This window comes from Colius striatus, chromosome 5 (assembly GCF_028858725.1).
Source record: "Colius striatus isolate bColStr4 chromosome 5, bColStr4.1.hap1, whole genome shotgun sequence".
Lineage (NCBI taxonomy): Eukaryota > Metazoa > Chordata > Aves > Coliiformes > Coliidae > Colius > Colius striatus.
This window is the reverse complement of record NC_084763.1, coordinates 20,284,267-20,309,630: the sequence shown is the minus strand read 5'-3', so window position 1 is coordinate 20,309,630 and position 25,364 is coordinate 20,284,267. Positions and strand designations below refer to the sequence as shown.

General features: G+C 37.2%; 1 protein-coding gene across 1 annotated transcript in view; it reads left to right on the top strand.

Annotated features, from left to right (window-relative positions):
* The window catches only part of KCNH8 (potassium voltage-gated channel subfamily H member 8), a 185,671-nt gene that overhangs the window by 144,495 nt on the left and 15,812 nt on the right, over window positions 1-25,364 (top strand). The window contains exons 10-13 of the mRNA XM_061996509.1: window positions 29-278; window positions 3,557-3,771; window positions 19,051-19,089; window positions 20,590-20,945. Of these exons, the coding sequence (XP_061852493.1) occupies window positions 29-278; window positions 3,557-3,771; window positions 19,051-19,089; window positions 20,590-20,945 (860 nt within the window). The remainder of the gene's footprint in view (window positions 1-28; window positions 279-3,556; window positions 3,772-19,050; window positions 19,090-20,589; window positions 20,946-25,364) is intronic.

Below are 25,364 nucleotides of genomic sequence, written 5' to 3'. Positions count from 1 at the left end.
CTTTTTTACTCCTTTCTTTTTTGAACAGCTTTTAAAAGACTTCCCAGACGAGCTGCGTTCAGACATCACCATGCACTTGAACAAAGAGATTTTGCAGCTCTCCCTTTTTGAGTGTGCCAGCCGTGGTTGCCTCAGGTCTCTGTCTCTGCATATCAAAACCTCCTTCTGTGCTCCTGGGGAATACCTCCTCCGGCAGGGTGATGCCCTGCAGGCGATCTACTTTGTCTGCTCAGGTTCCATGGAAGTCCTGAAGGACAGCACAGTATTGGCAATTCTTGGTATGTTTATAATCATAGCTACAAAAAGAAAGAAGGACCATCACTACACTAGGACTTAGCCTGGCCTAGTAGCCTGATAAGAAAGAATTTGTTCTGATTTTAATCTGTTGTTCATACTCTATGGATATCCCTAATTTTTTTTAATTTAAACTTTCTCCTTTTTTTCCCTAAGGAGCTTTCAATGGCTAGAGTGTTAGCTGGGCAATGTTTCACTTACATGTTGATATACTTAATATCTCCTCTTTGCCTGTAAGGAGATACTTGCCAGCTTTTGATACAAATTGCTGCCTTCAACTAAATTTGATTACAGTATTGACACCTCAGAAGGACACTGGTTCTCAGTTCCTAAATCTTTCATGAAAATTAGTGGCCAGGCAGTACTCCCACTAATGCTCCCAAATGAAAGAAAGCCATGTGACCCTACTCTCATTGTTTGATGCATGCATATGAACACCGCTTGCATGATATCTGTGTGATGAAAACCAAGCATTGTTGGCTCTACTCTCCAAAGATTAACTGCTTCAAGCCAATTGATACTGCCAGCAATCATCTAAGTATATAGGAACAGAGAAAGACCAGGAGTTCTGTTTCAATAAATTTTGTTTAGTTGTTGTTTGCTAGCTGACTGCTTTGACTTGCCTAGGGTTAAGCATCTCTATTTGTAAATTTCAGTGACTGGCCTCAATCTAATGCTGACTAAAGAGATTCCCTTTCTCTTCAGCTAAGGGATGATTAGTCTTGCCTGAGTTTAATGTTTATAAAGTATTTTTATGAAGTAAAATATTAAAAATTACTCTAAATGTAAAGAATGCTTTTATTATTATTTTAATACATTTTTAGATTTAAACGAGTTCTTCTTTCTAATAACTTTTAATATTCTTATAAAGCAGAGTTAAAAAGAACATTTCCTTTTTTGCTTTCCTTCCTGTTTTGTGGGATTGCACTAGACTGTTGATAATACAAGCTTCTGTTCTTCTGTAATTGAATTTCCTTTATTTCGCTGGCATGCATTGGATTGGTCTTATTTTTAGAATATAAATGTGATACATGTCCTACTTGTTTCATAACTTCAGTTCCATTAGATTGACAGTCCACGTCACTCTGTCACTCATTTGTAATTAGGAGATTTTCAAATGCCTTGATTTTATTGGATCAGATAGATGAAAAGTATAAAATATAGCTTAGAAAAAACATAAGATCAAGTATAGCAAAAGGTCAAGAGCTGCCCCCATTGGCACTATGTTTTTATTAATTATTCCATTTTCAGACACATCTTAAAAAGTTAATGAAAGCATCATTGTGTAATGATGACGATGAAAACAGTAAGAAAGACATTAAATGGATTTCTGAGAGAAGTTAATGAAATTGTAATTCAAAACCATAAACATAATACAAAGAAATAATGTTTCCTTACAGTGAATGGGAGCTTCATCATTTAAACCTAATTAACACAAGTAGAAGGTGAATGTGTTAAACCTGTAGGTCCCTATGAAAAACTGTTACTGATGTGATGTAAATCCAAGAGAACAGGTGTTTTTCGCTGAAAATGCTGGGTTACTTACAGTTCCCAGACCACTCTCTTATAATTCTTTCATGATTCTAATTCTAGTGGATTAGTTTTTGTTTACTAAACTATTCTCACTAACAAGTAATACAGCAACAACACATGAAATATTCTGATTAAATACAGCTATTTGGTTCCTCTTGATACTATTACTTGATATCTAATACTAATGGTTAGGGTATCTTTTATAGGCAAATACATTTTACTATGTACTGTTTGAGCATACATCTTAAATTTATTTTTAAATATTTGCCATAAGTGATTTAAAAGATATCTATAAGAGAAGACATTTATAACTTTGACTGCATGTCTCAGATATATTAAATAACAGATGTGCCTGCATAAACATTTATAAGTAAGTTTTTTCTCCAGTGAAAAAAGAGCTACTAAGAGTAACTTACATGATTCTGTTTATGTAACAAATGCTGATATTCAATGTACAATCATTTCACTGCTGCAATAATTCTATATGAAACCAGCTTGATGCCTGCAGCCTCTTCCACAGGATTTTAATTTGGATAGAAATGTATATTAGTATTACCAGGTCATCTGTGTCTTTCAGGCTGACATCATTTTATCAAATACTGTAACTACAATCAAATTAAAGTCTAACTTTTCCAAAGTATTTGTATATTATTAATACTAGTACTATTTATATGCCTGAAAAGTTTCTAATTAAGATGCTTAAAGATCAGGTTTGATATATCTGAAATATTTTTTCTCTTGTCCATACTAACATAGCCAGCAATACATTAACATTTCCAGCTCTCAGTGCAATATAATCAAAGAAATCAGAAGACTTGTTGATAGTTACAGTAAAAAGACAATTATTCACTAGCTTTACACTATATTTCTTTATGTAAACATTACATCATTTGATGAGCAATGACAAATGTTACTCTCATCTACCAGATTTACCTTTCCCTAAATTAATGCTAGGTCTCACTTATACTAATTGGAATTTTTAAGACACCCTAAGTGAGCATGAATAGATGTACATTCATAGCTCAAAAGAAAATCCCTCCCTCCACTGGGTTTATGATAAGCTCTTTAAAGAAAACTGTTGAAGTTCCACATAAATAAAAAAATTTACAAGAAGTATCTTAAAGTATAAAATTATCTTAATTAAGAAGCTTCAGGAATGGTTGTCTGATTAATTTAACTTACCCTTGGAGTTCATCATTCCACATGTAATATCCAGTTATCACATGCTGAGTTGATTTTCAGATTTTACAGTCTTATTTCTTTTTAATCACACAATTATGTAGGACTGGAGGGACCTCTGGAAGCCAACCAACCTAAACCTGTTTAAAGCAGGAACAATTTAGCTCATCTTTCTCAGAGCCACGTCCAGGCAATTTTTTAACATCTCCAAGGATGATGATTCCACAGCCTATGGGGCAGCCTGTCCTGTTGTTAATTATTAATTATTATTAGTTATTAATCTATTAGCCTATACAACTAAGATATATCATAAAGTGTAGCTATGCAGTCATTGTTATCATAGGTTGCAAATATTTTGTAATTCAAATTCTGGGTCAAATTAAATTTAAAAAAAGGATAGCATTTAGTCAAAGATCCTTCTGAATGTTATTAATTAAGCAATTCTGTGGTAACAATGGAATCTAAGATTTAGCAAATATGTTAAACAGAGTTATGATTCAAAAAAGAAGAATTAATGAATTAAAATTATTATTTTCATCTTTTCTTATAGGTAAAGGAGATTTAATTGGAGCAAACCTATCCATTAGGGATCAAGTTATTAAAACAAATGCAGATGTTAAAGCTCTAACATATTGTGACCTCCAATGCATCATTCTCAAAGGTCTGTTTGAAGTGCTTGACCTTTACCCAGAGTATGCTCACAAGTTTGTTGAAGACATCCAGCATGATCTCACATACAATCTAAGAGAAGGCCATGAAAGTGATGTAAGTATCCTTAAATATCTCTGCAGTTATCATTACCTTTAAGACGTTTGCCATACTTTAGCCAGTACTCATAATTTTGCCACAGTAAAGAAATACTACACAGATTACATTAAAAGGAATGCTCACTCAATTTGTTTGATAATTCCATCATTACCTAGATTAATAGTTTATCAATTGATCAGACCTTAAAACAGTGAACATGTTCTCTGCTCCTCATTTTACCACCTATGTAGCAAATATATATATTAGATTTTTAAATAGTGAAAAACTTTTATGCCAACTTTTTTTCTGACTTAACCATATGAGTGTATGAAGATAGACTTTCAGGTTGGTACTTAACAGTTCAGGTATTTGTCTTCGTATTATGCTTCTCCTTACACACAGAGACAAGTAACATTCAAAGCAAATGACTGGCAACTAGGACACTATCAAGACGGGATGAATGTAAAGGAAGCATAAAGCTCAAAAACGCTTCTCTGGGGAGACAACACAAAGAGCTGCAGAGCTTAAGTGGCTGCTATTCACCATATAGCATAGACAAGCACTTGCTCTAAGGAGGAGTGGCCTGTTGATTGGCTGGTTTGTGAAGATAAGTGTCAATGTGTCCACATTTCTGCACACTTGTATGTGTTTTTTTGCAGAAGGTTGTGGTGAGTTCTGCCCAGCAGTAGTTATTCATGGAGAGTACTGCTGGCTTGAGGGACCTCTGGGCTGACAGAACTACTGTAATGCATGCAAGAACAGTGGGCGAAAGTCCTTCTTCAGCTCAAACACACAGTGAACTTGATATGTAGGCTGATTTTTCTGTGCTTTTTACAAAGTGTACTTTGGCACCAGTGTTTCTACAACAATGTTTATAAGCAATTGCAGCAGGAAGGTGTAAATATATAAATGCAAACGTGTAGAGAGGAAGATAATTAGGGCTTGAGGACTACTTTGTATGACCAACATATTTTCCTAGGAGAGGAATGCTTGTTCTGAAAAGGAGTATAACTCCCTGTAAAGATAGAGATTTAAGCTGATTGCATTCTCCTTTCCAGTTTTGCCATGGACCTTGAATGAACCCCCACAATGTATTGCTTCATGTTTTTCTGTATGACGAAAATCTGGTGATCATCATCTCAGCTGCATACACTTTCAGCTTTTATAACATTAGGGACAACTCTTCCCAGTTTTAGTCATATGGATGATGTACAGACTCTGCTGAGATCAAGCCTGTACCAGCCTTGAAACTGAGTGCACAAACAAAAAAGGAACCTCCTCACACTCACTGTGGAGGGTGGAATTTAAAGTAGTACAGGACATATCCAAGCATCTTTTCTGCTTTAAAGAAAAAAAAAACTATAGTATTTGTGAATACATGCTCTATTTTCATGGTATAATCCATTATCTTAAAATTAAAGAAAAAAAAATACTCTGATTCAGAGCAGCATCCAGTGCATAGAATCATACAATGATAGGGGTTGCATATAAAGAACACAAAAGAGATTATTGTAGTGTCACTTTCTCCTATGTCCTCAGGTTAACTATGTTTTCCACTAGTATTTCTCTTGCAGCAGAACTTTGGTCAAGTTAATCTTATTTCCTATCTAGCCATTTTCCTTATCAGTAAAGAGTAGGAATAAGGTGGCCAAAAATTGTACCACCACAAAAAGAGGTCTGTCATGGTTTAGCAAGGAGCAGCTTTTGCTTCGTAACAGGGGGAGGGGGTTGCAGTGAAGACCCAGTAAAGAGTTTTTGGACTCTCCCCCAGCCCCTGGTTTCAGACCCACCTCCGGCTTTGCTGGGCCAATCTGGTGCCTCTGTGATCACTATTTAGGGATGGGAATTTGAAGTGCTGGTAGGAGGTGTAAGAGTGGTACAAGATGGAGGTGACTACACAGACCCAATAGTCAGAGAAGGAGTAAGGAAGGAGGAGCACCACACCAGAGACCCCTCTGCAAGTGGTGGTGAGAATGCAGGCTGTACCCCTGCAACCTATGGAGGACAATGGCAGGACTGAGAGCCACCAGCAGCTCAGTGTGAGTGCACCCAGATGGATGAGTGACTGTGTGAGGAGGCGGCCATGGCGCAGGCCGTGCTGGAGAGCCTGCATGCTGCAGACCAGACCCACATGAGAGGCAGAAAGGAGCTGCAGCTTTTGGGAGCAGGCCGTGCAGGGCTGCCGGGTGTGTGAGGTACCCCACGGACTTGCAGGGAGGACTGGTGCGGAGCCCGCCTGCCCTGAGGAGGGACAAACAACAGAAGCTATTGGGAACAGACTGACTGAAACCCTCACTGCCTGCCCAACTAGTTCATTCAAGGGGAGAAGGAGGTAAAAACACTGGGATCAGGGCTCTGAGACCTGGAAGAGGGGAGGAGTGGGAAGAAGGTGGTCTTAAAGGGCTGGTCAGACTCTTCATCATTGTACCACTCTGTGTTGTTTTATTTTGGTTATGTTTTGGGGTTTTATGGCTATGCTTTAGTTGGTATTGCATTAAATTATTTTCTGTTTTCTTCCCCAAGCCCAGTAGCCTGGTCTGTTTTGTCCTGGACCTTAAGCAGCAATTAAGCTCTCCCTGCCCTTTGGCACTTCTCAGGTCTTTAGTACTTGAGGCTAACCGTGTTCTTTTGTTCCCTGATGGGCCTAAAGCACGACAAGGGCTCAAAAATGAGGGAAGCTATCTATGAGAGTAACAAGTGTACCTGGTCAACCATTCACTCTGCCTCACATAGAAAATACTATATATTTATGAATATAATTTGTAAGCAGAAATAATCTGAGCTATGTGATGATTTCCTTCCACAGTTACAAAGAGAAAATGTGACCTTTTTTTTTTTAATATAGAATTATTTTTTTGAAACAGTGGTATGGGAGAGTTGGCAGATGTGATGTTTTATCTTGGTATCTCTCTTCCTAAGACAGAGAGATTTTACTTTTACAAGTGTCTGTGACTTCTGCAGCTCTATGGATATTTTGGGCTTGAAGAGCTTTTCCATAGTGAAATAGTAGACTGATTAATTTGAATAAGACTTAACTTGCAATTGAACATGAATTTAATGCTTCTGAAAAGAGATCAGTAGCAATATTTTCTGTCAGGTGGACTACAGGGTGAAATAGCACAAATTTCCCCACTATGACTTGTCAAAATTTTTCAATCTTGACATAAAATACTATTATGTTTTTGGTAGTCCACAGCTGTTGTTAAGTGATTTATGATTACAACCATTAATGTGTGTGCAATCACACTGACAATACTAGTATGCTATCTTTTCATATATTCCCATTAGAGTGAGGTGTGAATTAGGAAAAAAATTCTTATCTTGATTATATATTCTGTCCTTTTCTTCCTTTGCTGCATTTTGCTCAAGAAACTCATAAATATACTTGTAAAGGTACTTGAGGATAGTTAAAAAGAGTTAATATGTTTGGTAGCTGGAGTTGTGACATTAAAAATCTTTAGCCATTCGTGTTTCAGACAATTTTTTTAAGTCTGTGACTATGATATCATAGTTATTAAATAGTTTGTTAAGTGGTACAGGTTTTGACACCTGCCTCACTCCACCCATACCATTTTGCACTGTACAAAACAGGTTGGATATAGAGTAAGTAGTAAGAGAGTCAGTTACCTGCTTTGATACAGCTAAGGACTCAAAGCTCTTACAACATATGACAGAATCCTATGAAAGAAACTGGAAATTGTGTTGATGGTGGAGTTTTGATGATGGTGTTCCGGATCCTGTGAGGAAGAAGCAGGACACCAAGCAGGATTGCAACCCTGGATTTCAGGTGAGCTGACTTTGGCCAGTTCAAAGATCTGCTTGGAGAGATCTCATGGGATAGGATCCTAGATGGTAGAAGAGCCCAAGAGAGCTGGTTGAACTTCAAGTGCCACTTCCTCCAAGCCCAAGATTGATGTATCCCCACACAACAGAAAAACAGGAAAAGGAGGTAAGATACCTCCACGGATGAACAAAAATCTACTGGGATAACTCAGGGAAAAAGCAGCCACCTATGAGAGGTGGAAACAGGGCCTGACTTCTTAGGAAGAGTACAGGAACATTGCGAGAGCATGTAGGGGTACAAACAGGAAGGCTAGAATCCTTTTAGAGTTAATCCTGGCCAGGAAAGAAGGATTTTTTCAGGTAAATCAGCAGCAAAAGGAAGATTACAGGGAATGTGGGCTGGCTGCTGAACACAGAGAGTGCCCTGGTGACCAGAAATGACGAGAAGGCCAAACTACTGAGTGCCTTCTTTGCTTTGGTCTTTACAGCCAAGGCCAGCCCTTGGGAAGCCCAGTCCAGCAAAAGTAGTAGGATGGTCTCGATAACAGAGGACTTGCCCTTGGTGGATGAGGAAGAGGTTAAAACCTTGTTGGCCAAGCTTAACAATCATAAATCAATGGGATCTGACGAGATGCATGTGAGAGTACTGAGGGAACTGGCTGATGTGGTTGCTAAGCCACTCCCTATCATTTTTGAACAATCATGGAGGACAGGTGAGGTGCCTGAGGACTGGAGGAAGGCCAATGTCACTCCAGTCTTCAAAAAGGGCAAGAAGGACAACTCAGGAAACTACAGGCCAGTCAGCCTCACCTCTGTCCCTGGACATGCAGTTAATAAACATATGAAGGAAAAGACGGTTATCAGGAGGAGTCAATATGGACTCATGAAGAGATCCTGATTGACTGACCTGATAGCCTTCTACGAGGGCATAACTGGCTGGCTAGATGAGGGGAGAACAGCAGATGTCATCTACCTTGACTTCAGCAAGGCTTTTGATACCGTCTCCCATAACATCCTCATCAGAAAGCTCAAGCAGTGTCAGTTGAATGAGTGCACAGTGAGGTGGATCAAGATCTGGCTGAACGACAAAGTCCAGAGAGTGGTGATCAATGGCACAGAATTGAGTTGGAGGCCTGTGGCCAGTGGAGTTCCACAGGGGTTGGTTTTGGGGCCAGTCTTGTTCAACATCTTCATCAACGACCTGGATGAGGGGACTGAGGGTACCCTCAGCAAGTTGACTGATGACACCAAACTAGGAGGACTGGCTGATTCCCTAGAAGGCTGTGCTGCCATTCAGTGGAATCTCGACCAGCTTGAGAGTTGGGCAGAGAGGAACCTCATGAGGTTCAACAAGGACAAGTGCAGAGTCCTGCATCTGGGAAGGAACAACCCCATGTACCAGTACAGGCTGGGGGTTGAACTGCTGGAGGGCAGCTCTGCAGAGAGAGACCTGGGAGTCTTGGTTGACAATAAACTAACCATGAGCCAGCAATGTGCCTTCATGGCCAAGAAGGCCATTGGCATCCTGGGATGCATCGAGTATAGCCAGCAGGTCAAGGGAGGTTCTGCTCCCCCTCTACTCTGCCCTGATGAGGCCTCATCTGGAGTCCTGTGTCCAGTTCTGGGCTCCTCAGCTTAAGAGGGACAGAGAACTTCTGGAGAGAGTCCAGCGCAGGGCCATCAAGATGATCAGGGGCCTGGAGCATCTTTCATATGAGGAAAGGCTGTGGGAATAGGGGCTGTTCAGTCTGGAGAAGAGGAGACTGCAGGGGGATCTCATTAATATTTACAAGTGTCTAAATAGTGGATGTCAGAAGGTTGGGACATCACTTTTTTTTGTTGTATCTAATGACAGTACAAGAGGGAATGGGATGAAGCTGGAACACAAAAAATTCCACTTAAACAGAAGGAAAAACTATTGTTCAGGTGAGGGAGCCCTGGGGCAGGCTGCCCAAGGAGGGTGTGGAGTCTCCTCTGGAGGTTTTCAGACCCCACCTGGACACGTTCCTGTGTGACCTGATCTAAGTGAACCTGCTTTAGCAAGAGGGTTGGACCAAATGACCTCTAAACGTCCCTTCAAACCCCTACCATTCTGTGATTCTGTGTTTTCTTATACATCAGCTCTGGAAATCATGTGCTGTTTTCTATATTTAGAGAATAGTAGCAAATGTTTATAAGTCTGAATTATCCTATGAGAAACTCAGAATAGCTAATATTTACACAATATCTTTGTGGACTTGGTAAGAGTTTTTTGTTTCTGGTTATTTCTTGAGTCCAAACAGAAGTGTCTACAGTTTAGACATCATTATTCAGAAAAAAAAAAAAAAAAAACCCAAAAGCTAGTTACAGCCAGACTGGTACAAAGAACAAGAAGCCTCCTTGACACCTATGCCATCCCTCAAACTATAATGAAGTCCCAAAGGAAGATAAGACCCATGCAGGCACAATCTTTAACTCACTTGAGCTCTATCAATATGTATCGTTTTAAAAAAAAAATTATACCCCTGAAGGTTCAAAAACCTGTATGTATAGTCAAGACTCACAATTAATAAGAATCTACTTTACCTTTTATTGCCTGAAAAGTAGTGTTCTGCCTCTAAAAAAAGCTTCCCTTCCCCCTCCCCCTATAGGAGGAGAAGCAACTCTCTTCAAGATGGAAATACTTATTATCGAAAGCAGAGTGCAGGAATTCTTCCTTCAGCATATCCATGGTGTAAATGAAACATAATGACAAAGTTTGCACTAGAAAAGGGGTAGATTCTTTCTCCTCAATGTTGGGAACGTTGTGTCTTACTCCAGTTTAGCCAAGCATCCTGATAATAACATTTTTAAAATAGACTAACAAATTTTAAAAGGCAACAAAGAAGCAATAAAAAACATTTCTTCCCCCCCACCCCCAAAAGGCATTGTCTGACAAAATGGGGCTTAATTCTTGTCCTTTGGACAGGCTGCTATTTAGAATTTATTAAATCTTAATGGTTGAGTTGTGGTGGTTTTTAATATAATGAAGCCTAGGTTGCTATCAGTAATACTAGAGAAATTACAAAGGGTCCTTCTTGTTTTCTAATGGGAAACATGACAACTGGCCAAATCAATTTTCTTAAAGGTGAAAACAGCTCTAAGCCCTGGAGCACACAACTGAGGGCACAGCTTGGAAAGAAAGAGGTCTTCAAATTCTAATCTAAAATATGCTGGTTTATGGTTCATCATCTTTCTTTGTGCCAATGGGTGGTATTACTCCTGTAGGCAGAAAAAAAGGATAGCAAAAAATATTTTCAATGCAAGCACGAAATTCAGCTGAAAGTCTACTTAGCCACTATCTACAGCGAGTAGCATACATATTTGACGTGCTTTCTTTCTGGCTCCTTTAGTAATGATTTTTCTAGTTATTCTATCTGTTGAATTTAAGAATGTTGCTTCCAATATAGAAATAACTCAGAAGGATTTTTATCTGTTACATATTTGATTATCTGTATTGAATTAGCAATGGAAATAGCATCACACTTCTGATATTTTTTTAATATGTCTTTATTGCTTGCATGATAAATAGTATTTTGCTTTAAAAAAACATATCAAAATTATCCTCTTTGTGATTCTATAGATCTTAAGGGAAAAATGAAGGAGAGATTTTGGCAATATTTTAAGATAAGAAAACCTGATAAAAACTTCAGTCACATAATTACTTATTGACATATTTAACTTTCAGGGGAAAAAAATCCTATTTCTTTAGTATTACATATGTGTTTATAATAAAACCTATGCTTTGAAAGATTTCATTTCCAAACCAACTCTTACTATACTGTTACACTTTAGTTAAAATTCCGTCCTTACCTTATAACAGTTTAAAAATCCTACTTTGGCATTTAGAGTGGAGTTGGAAAACTTTGAGGAAAACTTGTAACTTTTAAATTAACTTACAAGTAGTTAAGCACTCATTTTTATCAATAGCTCATCTAGTAGAAGACTGTGTACTATTACTGCAGGTGTAACTGACTGGTGTTTCTTGTCTGTGGCACAGTAGGTTCAAATTCTGCAAAACAAGAGACCAGTCAATGACAATTTTCATGTTTCTATACAAGAATTATTACAACAGGTGGAACATAGAAGTGAATAAATTGCCTAAAGCAACAGAAATCTAACAGTTTATCTGCCCAATTATTAGGAAAAAAACCAACTCAAACTCAAACCAGCACTTCAGACTGCCATCTATTACCTTTCTCTTTAGTCCCTGTGTGCTTGGCAGCAACACAGAACAAATTCCCATTGTTCTATTAGAGGCTGCTGTGACTAAGTGACTGATGGTTGTGTACCCACTGCTTTGTGCCCATCAGTCACCAAATTTCCACTTCTCCTTATTCTGCCTTTGATATGAGATGGAGTCTTTAAACTTCTTGTCTTCTCAGTGATTATAATCTAGGAATGAAGGTGCTGCTCATACTATCAAAACCTAAAATTCTGATTATATTATCTTTGAGAGATGATTCCTGATGTGTTCACTAAAGTAGATCTCTTTTCTACCTCTGCGTAGACCACTTTGCAACCAGTACTGCTGGGAAATACTGCTCAGTGCTCTTTCACATTTTACAAACTACTCAGATATTTCAATCACGCTTCTGAGACCATCTGGAATTTCTTTTTCATGCTTCCTCCTCTCTCTTTCACCTCTTCATCTGCCAAAAGTAAATTAACCTGTTGTTAAACAAAGCAGCACTCATACAACGTCACTTACACAGCTCAACTTCTGTATTTCTGTGGAACAAGTAATGGGATTGTGCAGCTGTAGAAGGATATGAGTGCTGAATGCCAAAGAAACCCCAACAAAGAGTAGTTCCCTCACCTAAGTGAAAAGCAGTATGGGAGTGACCTTTGTCTATGGCTGTCTGCAAGATATTTCACAGGCCTCCTACCTGTATTCATGACAGTGAGTATGTTTTGGTGGATCTTTGGCTATTCAAGGTGGATGCTAGCTTCAAACAATTTACTCTGCTGCAATATCCTCCTCCCTAAGCAGTGTTACTTAGTCCTTCCTCCACTCCTTTAACCTGGCAACTACCTTCTTCACTCAGCATGAGAGAAGGAGTGACCTGGAGCTATATAGTGCAAGCCAGGTTTTGTCCCTTTTTGCTGTCTATTAGCTTATAAAGCTTGTTTACTTCCAGTCACTGGTGAGCATGATGTGTGGTGCCTTTGAGCCATTTGTTCATTAAATACTTCTCTAGGTGATCATCTCATTATCATGTTTCTAATATACCCTTCTATATAGTACACCATTGAGAAGTAACACAATAAGAAAATGCATCGTTCAAAGAGGACAGGCTGATATACTTTTCTCTTTCAGCCTTGGTGGCCTTTTCATTTTCTTTCCCAGTACCTTTTCCTGAAGATTTTTTTTTTTTTTTTGCTGGTATGTTCCTGTTTTTTTCCTGTAACCTTCCGTCATTCTAATATTTTTGAAAGTAACAGCACACAGCAATATATCTTGTCTGATTTCATATCTCTATTAGTTTATTCTTATGATTTGTGGTCATTATACAATTAGAAGATTCATCTCACCACAACTTATTGATGCAATTATATCATCTTTTCAATGAATATGTCATTCTTTTTTACTTAATATTTACGTTTTTACAATTCTCTTTCATTTTACACCTAAAACAAATAGACAATGGCTGTAAGGAAGAATCCTACAAGATATGAAAGAGGTCAAAGAGAGGAGAGGAAAAAATCCATTTAGTTTTGCCTGGGAATATATTATATATATGTGACTTATCCCAAAATTCCTACCCCTGTGGTCACTCTTTTACTTTTGTGAATGGGTTAAGAGAGCAGAATCATGATTATTAGTTACACATTATTTATAACAAAACTATTTAATAGATAATTAGCATTTTCACAATTGGACCCTAGCATTTTCCTTACAAACAATTTTCATTGTAACTAGAATTAAAATGTTTAAATAAGTAACAAAATTTTACTTCTAATTTTATCTTTTGAGTCCTTTTGAACACTCCATTCTCATTCATTTCACTTCCTGGGATTACTGCATTCTGGATGAGATTATAAAGCTTAACCAGAAGGTTACATGTTGAAAAAAAATCCAGGCTAGCAAAGCAGCTTATTGATGTTTTTAGACTGTGGTATGAGAAGGATATAAAACACTGTGTAAGACAAAATTTTAGACAGAAAATCTCCTGGATTTCAGAGAGTACTGCCTTGGAATCCAACTATATTTCTATTTTAATTACATAGGGATGTGAGATGATAATTTTTTCAAATATGCTTCACTGTGCCTTCAGGAACATGATAATGTAACTTTAAAAGCATTAACATTCTATCTTTGTTTCTACATTGGAAAAAAAATGAAAAGAAAATTAATCCTAATATATCTTAACCTTAGAATGGTATGAATTTAGAGGATGGATTTTTTTTTCATAGCTGCTTTTATTTTGCATCGATACAGCCACGACCAGATAGTGGCCTTAAATGTAGAAGCATTCTTACAGTAACATATCCTATTATTGTTCTGTGTAAAGTAAGACTAATTTATGAAAGAAATTATAATACTTAAAAACATTTATTCTATAAGAATACAAGTTCTGAAGGCACAAGACTACCCTGAGATGCAATAAGTATGTCAGACTGGCTTATATGGTAAAGTTCCTATATGACTTATAGAGCTATTATAACATTATATAGATATAACATTGTACATACATTGTACATATGATGTAGTCTTTGAGAAAGTTGTATATAATTACTTGTTCTCATTTTTATTGAACTGGTAACATTTTTGGTGCAACTTTTAAAAATCTGGTAAAACAGTAGAATAACTGAGGTTGGAAGAGAGCTCAAATATTTGAAAGCATATAAAAATGAAGAACAAAAATTATTTATGTACAAATACAGTCTAAGATTTTACTGTTAAGAAAACAAATATATCAGCATCTTTTTATTTTAATCATCTATACATTCAATCAGTAAAACCAGAGAGAACAAAACATATCTGTGTAAGTGGAGCTAGAGTTCTGCTGAAAATGCCATTTCTACCTGACAAATAGATCACTTTTTCAATGCTGTGATAAGTGATTGTAGTAAGAAAGGCATACACACAGCATATACACATATACAGTATATAAAGCACAGTATTGTGTATATAATTAAGGAACAGATTCAAATGATAATCTCACTATGTTCATTCATTTAGCAAAATTGATACTGGATTTCTCAGACATTGTTTGGTTTTATATCATGTTACTCAGAAAATTTAAGCAATACTGTTCACTCACTAAGTGTCCATGTTGTTTTAGTTTTTAACATATGCAGAACTTCTTGAATAACAAAGCTGCCAAGACCTCCAAAAAAGCTACACGCTCAGCTTCTCTGCATTATACATATATGATAAACACATAGAAGCACGTAGAAAACACAAATTGCATCTAAAGGGAAGGAAATTGCGATGGTTCTCTTTCTTAATAAAGTTATATAAAGTCATTGCTTCTTGCCCTGAGGTGAAATCAAGTGCATTGCTTTCACATTCACTACGTCTGCTGTCTTCCCCAAAATTTTATCTCTGAATATATTAAGAGACTAAAGGTGTGCTTAATTTGCCCTTTTTTTTCCTTCTGAGAGAACTGACTAGAGGTAAAACTACTGATCATATTGACACTCAAAAAGCAAAATAGTATTTAGAAGAATGTTTCTGAGAAAAAAAAAAAGAGAAAAAAAAAAAAGCAACAGATTTTAAAACAAAGAAACGGGTTATGGCTGTCCCTGCCTTCTTCTTTGTAAGGTTTATTCTGAAATCCAAAAAAGCTGGACTCTTAAAAATTCTCCACAGACAGATATGTTGCTGTCCTCGATGAATTGCCTCTTATTAACTCTCGTCCCACTGATTTGGCCTGTGAGTGCTAGCAAAAGAGCTAGACAATGAGGATGCTTGGAAACAGGCAAGTGGCAGGTACTAAAATTCATTCAGGGAATAGTTTTCAGGATTCACCTAATTGTCTTCATCTTTTTCTTTTCAAGAGCCTCTCTGAAGTTAGTACATGTATTTACATTAAAAAGTATGTTTCATTTAGAGATAAAGCTAACAATCCAAACTTAAAAGCAATTCTTCCATGCTATCTACAGACTAATTGGGAGTCTAATTGAATATCAGTCCACAAGGCCAGTTCTGCAAATATTTATGAGTCTGTGCAATCTCAGAGTTGCATGAAGTTAACTGTATATGCTTTATTGCTTTGAAAGTTGTTGGCATTCATTGTAATTTCTATTCACATTATGTAAATCTTTACAGGACTGTATTAAAACTGTAGCTATATTAGAAAGTTTTCTCCCTCTATCTTTTGTCTGCAGTAACCTGCAAGCTTTTCCAAAAACGCAACCTGCCAGAGCAATGTACAGTCAGTGCCAGATGTATTGTCTGTTTTAACAATTCCTTCTTTTGTCTTCTTTTGACCTTATTGACAGTTTCTTCCTTAATTTGTTTTAAATCTTATTGGCACAGGTTTGCTATGAAAGATATGTTCAGAGCAGTGTGGGACCCTGTTTTCTTTTCCTATATTGGGATGAGGGAGAAAGAGTTAAGACTATAGAAATAAAAACGACAAATTATACTGTCCACTTTTAACATTTGTTAGATTCCTAATTTGAAGCAAGTGACAGAGAGTCTTATTTCTATGACATCCTTTTAACACAAAATGCAATAGCTCCTGTATTGTTAATGAAACAATCAAAGTATAATTAAAATCTTTTGTATTAATACAGTCAAAATAATATACATGCTTTAAAGAAATATATGAAAATTAAACTTTTAATATTAACTATGGAAGCTCATGTGAGAAACTTGAACTTAAAAAAAGTTGCAAAACTAAACTTATCCAAAGCTAACTACAACCAGTTATTGAACACTTGTCCTAACTTTCCAGGCTACAATAACTTATTCAAAAGATACAAATGGAAGTACATAACCAAAGACTGCAGACACCATTCAATTCACAGTTCTTGGTCATCTAGGATGAAACACTGGTGACAGATCCACTGTTCAACTTTTGCTATTAATAGAGTATATGTACTGTAAGTAGGATCAGAGAATACTGAAAGCATCTACTTCCACAAAATACACTTTCTTTACCTGTCCATTAAGCAAGGAAAAAAATATAATAAAACTGAGAAGGTTAAGGAACAAGCCAATGAACTATAGAAATCTTAAAAAGCAAAGAAAAAGGAGTAAATTGCTCAGTAAACATAGATATAAACCAGTTAAATCTAATGTGAGAAACTCTGAGTGTCTGAGTCCTTTGTGATTTAAAGGATTTGTGACATTTCATTGAAAAAATTTCCTGATTATGGAAAACTGAGGCCTGAACACATGTGAAGCATTAAGCTTTTCAGTAGTACAATAATCCGTTGTTAGGTACTTGTCTCTCTTCCATTACCATACAGTAAATTTGCAAAGAATAGAACATATGGCATGCTTGTTGTTTTGTTTTTTTTTTTTTCCTTTTTCCCTGCACTGCCAATACTCCTAAATGGTTTTTTTTTTTTCCTGTTTCTCAATGCTGACTAAGAATATTAATATTTTAGTTTCATTTCAAATCCTTTCCTGAAAGTGTATTTTACCCTTTTGACTCCTCAGATACAATGAATTATGAACATATTTTGGGACCCAAGACTTACAAGCAATTCAGCAAAATTATGTTATGTTTCTATTTTTGTCGCTACTTCTTGTAGGAAAAGTAAAAGCTGATAATATTCTTTTGAGTCACTGTCTGCCATGAGACAGTGCTACCAAGTGGTCATGGAGCTGAAAGCCTGGCATAGCTGACAGACTCCATCAAGGCCTTGGGAAATGCCACCAGGACATATTGGAGATGCCCATATAATGATTTTTCTGTCTCTGTTTCAAGATGCACAATCAAGATTAACATATATGCTCTGGAGAAAAGAAAGAAAAAAAAAACAGCACAAGGAGAAATCTTCACCTGCCTTGTAAACTACAAATGTCAAGTCACTTTTAAAGCCTTCAGAAGAAAAATTCATGCTTTCCAGGATCTTTTTTTAGGGAAGCTGTTTGAGATTGGCTTGGAGTTTTAAGGCTGTTGTTTAACATTCATTCTGCACCTGTGCTCAGAAGCCAAGCAAACTAATGCCTCCTAATTTTGGGTACTATAGGAAATGAATCTTCATAAACATAGGTGCAAAGTGGGACATTGGTACTTCCTAATTCTGACTGTTGGCGTGGATTACAGTACAAGCTGGGACATTTCAGTATCTGAGATCTGAGACTATCATCTGATAATGTCACCTAGTACTTAACCCAGGAACAATACAACAGTTACTTCCATAGCCTGATTATTGCAATTGTTCTGTTTGGCAGTTATTAGAGTGTTACTGATGATGTACCTGCTACTAGCTTGGCTGTTGGGGAGTAAGGTTCCTGCTTTGATACTCTTAAATATTGCGTATTTGTATATTATATCACTACTAGTACCCTCACTTTTAGGAGCAACTACACAAAGTGGGGTTTTTTTAATTAATCTGAAAGACTCGTGGTAAAGAAAAAAAAAAGAAAGAAAGAAAAAGACCACAATTACTTTTCCAAATCTATGACTAGAATGTCTGTATTTAGGAGTTCTGAAGATTTTTATCAAACTGAGAAGTCACAATGACTTACAAAAACACTTAACTACTTCTACTCAAGTTTAAATGAATGAATTTAAGATTGATTGTTGTTAAGCCCTTTTTATCTTGACATGTCGGTTTAAGAAAGATGAAAATGAGTTCTTAAAATTTCTACCTGTCAGACTAAAATCTTGCTATAAATACAGCATGTATGCGGTCAAATACTTGCACATGATCAAGGTGTGGACATTCAAACAATCAGAATGTTCATAACAGATCTTACTCAGATGCTCCAGTGGATTTTATTAGAAGTAGTTACACATTAAACGTGCATGACTTTTTCATCTTTTTTCATTTTTTTTCTGTTTAATACAAGAAGAGAAAATGTCATGGACTTGTCAGACTTCTATTGGTCCTACTTACTTCAGTCCCATTACTACCTTTGAAAATTCCCCAGAGATGCTATAGATAGATATATTATCTACATGTAAGCACTAGGCCAGCACAAAAGCTAAAGCCACAAGGAGGTAGGGCCAAATCAGAGCATTTTTTCTGCTTGAGATTCCATCAAAATAGCAATGAAACCCACCAGGCAAACGTGCATCCATCTAATAATCACAGGTTTGGAGCCCTGACCCATCTCCTTATTGGAGTGAAATGTTATTTTTGCAGGAACTATCTGTTATAGAAATTATTTTTTTCTCATAGCATCTCTTTCAAAGGAGCACCCTTAGTGCACTGTTATATCACCATTTAATTTGATACTACTGTTTTATCACGAGATTCTTTTCCTGTATCAACATAAATGTTTTGGTTTAGAGGATTGTATGCTCTTAGAAGCCAATACTGTGCAGATGCACATGTTTGCTACTTTTTGTTTTGTTTTTTCAGGTAATATCAAAATTATCAAACAAGTCTACGCTATCTCAGGTATGTTAGTCACATTTTAAATATGCCAAGCTTGACTTTGAAACATGCACACAATTATGACCAGAGAAAGATGGAAAAGCTCCAACCGGCTTTCTTGGTTTCAGAATGAAACTTTAAATAGCATCTTGCAGATAGTTCTGTAACTGTTCATTTTATGAGTAACAGTTTACAATCTTTTTTTCCAGATGCTGGATTTGGATATTCTGCTATAGCACCTGCATTTTAAATACAATTTATCCAAGCCAATGTTTGGAATATGAGTAATGCTCATTCTCTGTAGAGTATAGGCTGCATCAGTGCCTGGTCCTGCACGATTTGGTCATCATGACAGCCTTCAGATGGTTGACCTTATGATTGGCAAGATGGCTGTATTTTATACAGAAAGTCTTTTGCCACTGTTTTAAATTGTTACCTTCTGTATCAGAAAGGACTAAGTCCACTAAATCTGTCAGTGTATGCTAAGAGAAAAGCATTCATTCAATTGAAATGTGCTGTAACACACCACAAAATTAAACCTATCAATGGATACTAATAAGAGGTTTAAAATATTTTTATTAATTCCTCAAATCTGCATTTCCACCAGGCCAATCTTACTTAGCCTGAATGTGGGAAATTTAACTAAACAAGCATGTGGAATTGTCTATATGAAGTTAACAGAGCCTTCATCAAGTTTTATTGAGTAGCCTGAAAAAAAAAAAAAACAACCACCTTTTCTGAAACCACGAAGTTGAATTTGTCAGTACTCTTCACTGGGATGTGTGGAGTCTGTTAATTTGACCTGAAATCTGATTCTACCTTAGTCCAGTCATCTACTATCAGTAAAAACAGTAAGTTGTACTATGGGAATAAATTGAGTTATTTTTGAGTTGTAGGCTGATCCTGACATGAGCTCCATGTTGGCATATCTCAGCACTCATCAGAGTATACTCTCATACTCTCAGTGTATTTTGTTACCATGAAACAATAACAAACAATACATTACTCTCTTACACTATGCTTTAATTAACACATAAAGTACAGAACACAGCTCTATGTTGCCTCTAAATTACCTTGGTTGCAACATCAAACATTCAAATTGCTTTTTTTATCAAAATAAACAGATGTAGCTCTGTTTTTCAGTGACTCAGTTCTGAGGCTGACACTGGCACACCACTGGTGCATTAATGGTACTTGTATAAACTGAAAAATCAGCATACTACCCCAGCAGTGATTTCACTTAGAACTAAGAAACATACAGTGGTCATTGGGGCTTGAACTGAAGGGGTGTAAATGCTATTTATACATTTATAAATAGTTTCATGTGAAAATGTGGAATTATGTATGCACATATAGCCTTGGTTGAGGTGGGATGCTATGGTAGAGTTCCAGAAGAGCTATCTCTAATGATAAATGAAAGCTATGCTAGATCTGCATTTATTCCAGGATGAATACTAGAAGAAATGTGTTTCTGCAACATCAGGCTTTGAATTTTACACTTCTGTGTATTATCTGTTATTTTAGACAGAGCCCAAGGGAAATAGAAATATAAGGAAGAGACTCCCTTCAATTGTGGAAGACGAAGATGAGGATGAGGAGGGAGAAGAAGAGAGCAACACCCTTTCACCAATCCATACAAGAAGCACAAATTGCTCTCAGCAGAAGAAAGCTGGAAGCAATAAAAGCCACCTAGGGAGAAACTTGAAGCAGTTGGCCTCAGGAACAGTGCCCTTTCATTCACCTATCCGTGCTTGCAGTTCAAACTCCTCAAGAACCAAACATGAAACAGAGCTCCATTACTATTCCAGAAGGAAGGAGAAAAACCTAAAGTTACATCTTTCCGCACTGACTGCCGGTGGTCCACCTGATCTGAGCCCAAGGTAATACTTATGCATGGTTATTTTCTTCCCTATCATGTAAATACTATTAAAAATATCACAATCATAACAGTATCTAATGTTTCCTTTTCTTTATTAATAATTGATACTTTTGTTCATCCCACAGAGAAGTCCTCTTATTGTATGAACTATGAAACACTGTGCAGAATGTTATGGCTTTAGGACTTTATTGTGAAATAAAGTATTTCTACCAGTAAAAAGGGAAAGTATTGAAGAATTACAAACATGACTACTTGAATAGTCTGGCTTTATGGTACTATTTTTTCCAACAGTAATAATATGCACTCCCACCATAGGACTGTGAAATATTCTGAGTCCATCAGAGAGACAGTAACTTAGAAAGCAAGAAGATAATAATATAGCATAGCTGTGGAAATAGAATAATTACTGCAGTAGAGGACTATAATGGAAAACTGTTGCCTGGTAAATTAGGAATTTACTTTTTTTTACATTAGAGAAAGGAAACATGATAATGCAAGTTATGTAGACAAATATGGAGTTGAGAAAATCTGGTTTACTATGACTTTTAAAATACACAAGAGTTAACTAATAGTTTACAGTGGTATAATTAATGTATAATTTTTAATTATTTTTTTACTTGTATGTTATGTGTAAGGAGATTTATGTATCTTATTTCTTAACTGCTGCAATGTAATAACTAACTGTTAAACAAGAGCTTTGGGATTGGTTTTTTACAGAAATCACAATCACTTTTTCACATATAAGGAGGTGTAGCAATTAGTTATCTTCAAGTTTTGGTTTCTGTAATTTGAAGTATTTTACATGTTCAGAAACTTCCTTTATTCACTAGAGGCAGAGATGTAGCCATTGCAAACATGGAATAGCCACAGTTTGACCAGCATTTGTTTAGCTCTGCCAAGGCACCTGTCCCTAGGGATACAATCATAAAAAGAACATGGAAGACATTTCACCCTCCCCACATATCTGATCAACACAGTTACATTTCATATTGGACCAGGACACAAACTAGTTTTATTTTTGTCAGGACAAGGCAAGATAATGTGTGGGAAATCAGCTTCTACATTGGAAAATTAAAATACTTAGTAGGTATTTTCTCATTTCCTTCATAGACCTCATATGAATTTGGTTCATGTCAGCTATGAGTGAAAGTCATCATCTGCATAAAAACTGGTAATTCAGGGAAAAGCTATCCCTTGTATTTTCTGCTGAAATGTAATCCTGCTCATTATTGTTCTGAACATAGGCAGTTAAACATTGGCATCCAGGGCTGCAAGAGCAAGTTTGAAGCAAGTATTGTTACACATATCACTTCTTATTTCCATTAATAATTTTATAACTGTAATATAATCCTATTAATAGATTGGAAAAATGGCCCAAGATTTATTTGTTTTCAGATGTCATTTTTCAACCAAAACACTTCCATATGATTTCCCAGGATGAGCTTATATTATTAAAGCATTTAAATAGACAAGCTAAACTACTTTTAAAAGAGCCTTAAATGTTTCTTAGTATTACAGAGAAAAAACCCCTGACCTTCATTAAGATTTGTTTGCTGTTGGACAGCAGTGTAAGCGGGAGACTGTGGGTGAAATGTCCAGTCTGTGCAGTTGTGAGTTATAAAATCTTAAATACTTCTTGGTGCAAGGAATCCAAGCCAGCATCCTAACCTTTAGGATACAGTCATACTTTTCTCTATTACTTTTTGGGTACTGCCCGTGAAGTAGAAGAGTATCAAAAGGAAGAAAGCGTAAGTGGTCACAAAGGCAGTCCTAGGAGGAGACATTTATGCATTTTAATTTCTTCAGACCCATATGGGCAAGTGCACTTCAGCCCTGAGTGGAGATATCTGTCTTCAGGAGAAAATCTAGGAGTGGAGATGTCTGTCTTCAGGAGAAAATTCAGGGCTGTACAACAGCTAATTCAGAAAGGGGTGAGACTTACAGATTACTTTTGTTCCCTCATGTTTTCAACTCACTAGATTATGTCACTCCACATCCAGTTCCTTGTAGAAGAATAAGCGTCTTGCCCCTTACGTATTTCCCACATATAGACCTGTCTTTTGGCCCTACAGAGCTAGCTTTATTTGTTTCCATGGGGTTTTTTTCAGTCTGAATCTTTAAACACTTTAAAGAATATAGAGTCTATAAATTCCAAGTCACGTCAGAGTAAGTTTTCCCCTGTGTACTTTAAAGGCAGTTAAAATGTTAGCATTTTATATAATTAGAAATCTCTACAAAAAGGATATCGTTGTTTAAAATTTGCTTTCTGAAGCAGTGAGACCACCTGACATTAAATAGGTGTTACAGCAAATTTCAAAGTAATTTTTTAGGTTTTCAGCTGCAGAAAACAGTATAGGCCAGAGTAGCTAAAGCACTCTTGAGTCTCGTCTCCTCTCAGAGGCTGGTTAAGATTAGAGTGAAGTCTAGCAACGTACAACCAGCACAAACTCTCAGATGTTACAGAACTCTAAACTCCCATATAATGCTGAGACAGACCAGAATATTTGGTATGCACCCAGAGCTCTAAGTTACATGGGTCTTTGAAGCAAAATCCATTGCAGATATCTCTGTGTTGTCAGTTCTTCCTTTCTCCAAACATTTCCAGTCAAGAGATTTGCTTGAGAATATCCTTATTAGATGGAATGTCAAATTTCCATCATCATGAGGAAATCGTCACTATTGATTGAGGTGCCAAGAAATGTCTGTTTTAGCCCTTCTAGATCAGTATTTAACTCATCTGACAGATTCAGAAAGACCCTGAATCTTTTGCCTGGAGAAAACAAGAAATTTCTTTAGAAGGACTTGGACAGGCTGGAGCAATGGACCAAGGCCAACTGTATGAGGTTCAACAAGTCCAAGTGCTGGGTCCTGTACTTGGGCCACAACAACCTCAGGCAATGCTACAGGCTTGGGGCAGAGTAGCTGGAAAGTTGTCTTACAGAAAAGGACCTAGGAGTGTTAATCAACAGCCAGCTGAACATGAGCCAGCAGTGTGCCAAGAAGGCCAATGGCATCCTGGCTTGTTATCAAAAATAGCATGACCAGCAGGACCAGGGAAGGGATTGTCCCCCTGTACTCAGCCGTATCTTTAATACTGTGTCCAATTCTGGGCCACTCATTACAAGAAGGACACTGAGGTGCTGGAGTGTGTCCAGAGATGGGTAACGAAGCTGGTGAAGGGTCTGGAAAACAAGTCTTATGAGGAGTGGCTGAGGAAGCTGGGGATGTTTAGCCTAGAGAAGAGGAGTTTGAGGAGAGATATGGTTACTCTCTACAACTACCTGAAAGGGAGTTGTAATGAGGTGGGAGTCAATCTCTTCTCTCCAGTAATGAATGTTAGGACATGAGGAATTGGCCTCAAGTTGCACCAGGAGAGGTTTAGCTTGGATATTAGAAGGAACTTTTTTATCAAGAAGGTTGTTAAGCATTGGAGGGGCTGCCTAGGGAGGTGGTAGAGTCACCATTCCTGGAGATATATAAAAGATGTGTAGATGAAGTACTGAGGAATATGGTTTAGTTTAGTGATGGGCTTGGCAGTGTGAGGCTAGTGGTTGGACTCGATGATCTTAAAGGTCTTTTCCAACCATAATGATTCCATGATATTGATGGTCCATGTCTGTCGATGAGTAGTTTTCTGAGTCACTTTCTTTGACTTTAAAATTATTCTCTTAATAGCACAATTTATTATTAATGAGAACAAAAATTATTCAGTCCTATATTTTTAATAATGTATATTGATTCCTCTATCTGATACCAGTGTTCTATTCTTTGTATGCAGCACTTGATTATTGTATAAAATGCTTCATTTTTTTTCCTTTGGGTTTCTTGATACTATAAACTTGAAGTCAGTTGCAATGAATGAGTAGAAATAACTGACAAAAATGTCTTTTCTACTTGTTGGAACCAATACCAATAGTAATGCAGCTGGCACGTTGCAGGCTGGTTTACACGTTTGTCATGGTTTTGTGTGGAGCCATTTCTGGCAATGGGGAAGAGGCTGTAAAGATGGCTCCTGTAAGAAGTTGCTCAAAACTCTCCCCAGCTCTGAGCCAGACCCACTGCTGGGACTGAGCCAATTAGATGCCTCCACGATCACTTTTAAAGAAGAAGTCAGAAGAGGAGGGTTTTTCCTGTTCCTTCTTTGTTCTATCCTTTGTTCTATTCTTTTCCGGCTGGTGGTGATGCAAGGAGTGGGAAGAGAGAGAGAGAGACGACTGTGCAGACTCCAAGGTCAGTGAGGAAAGAGAGGAGGAGGTGTGCTGGAGCAGAGACTCCCCTGCATCCTGTGGAGAGGTCTGGTGAAACAGTGATTTCTTTGCTCTTCATAAAAGACACGACAGCAGGGGCAATGACTATGCCCAGAGGAGGCCTTGTCCCATGTGAGGGACCCTATATCAGCAGAAGCTGCAGCAGCTGGGAA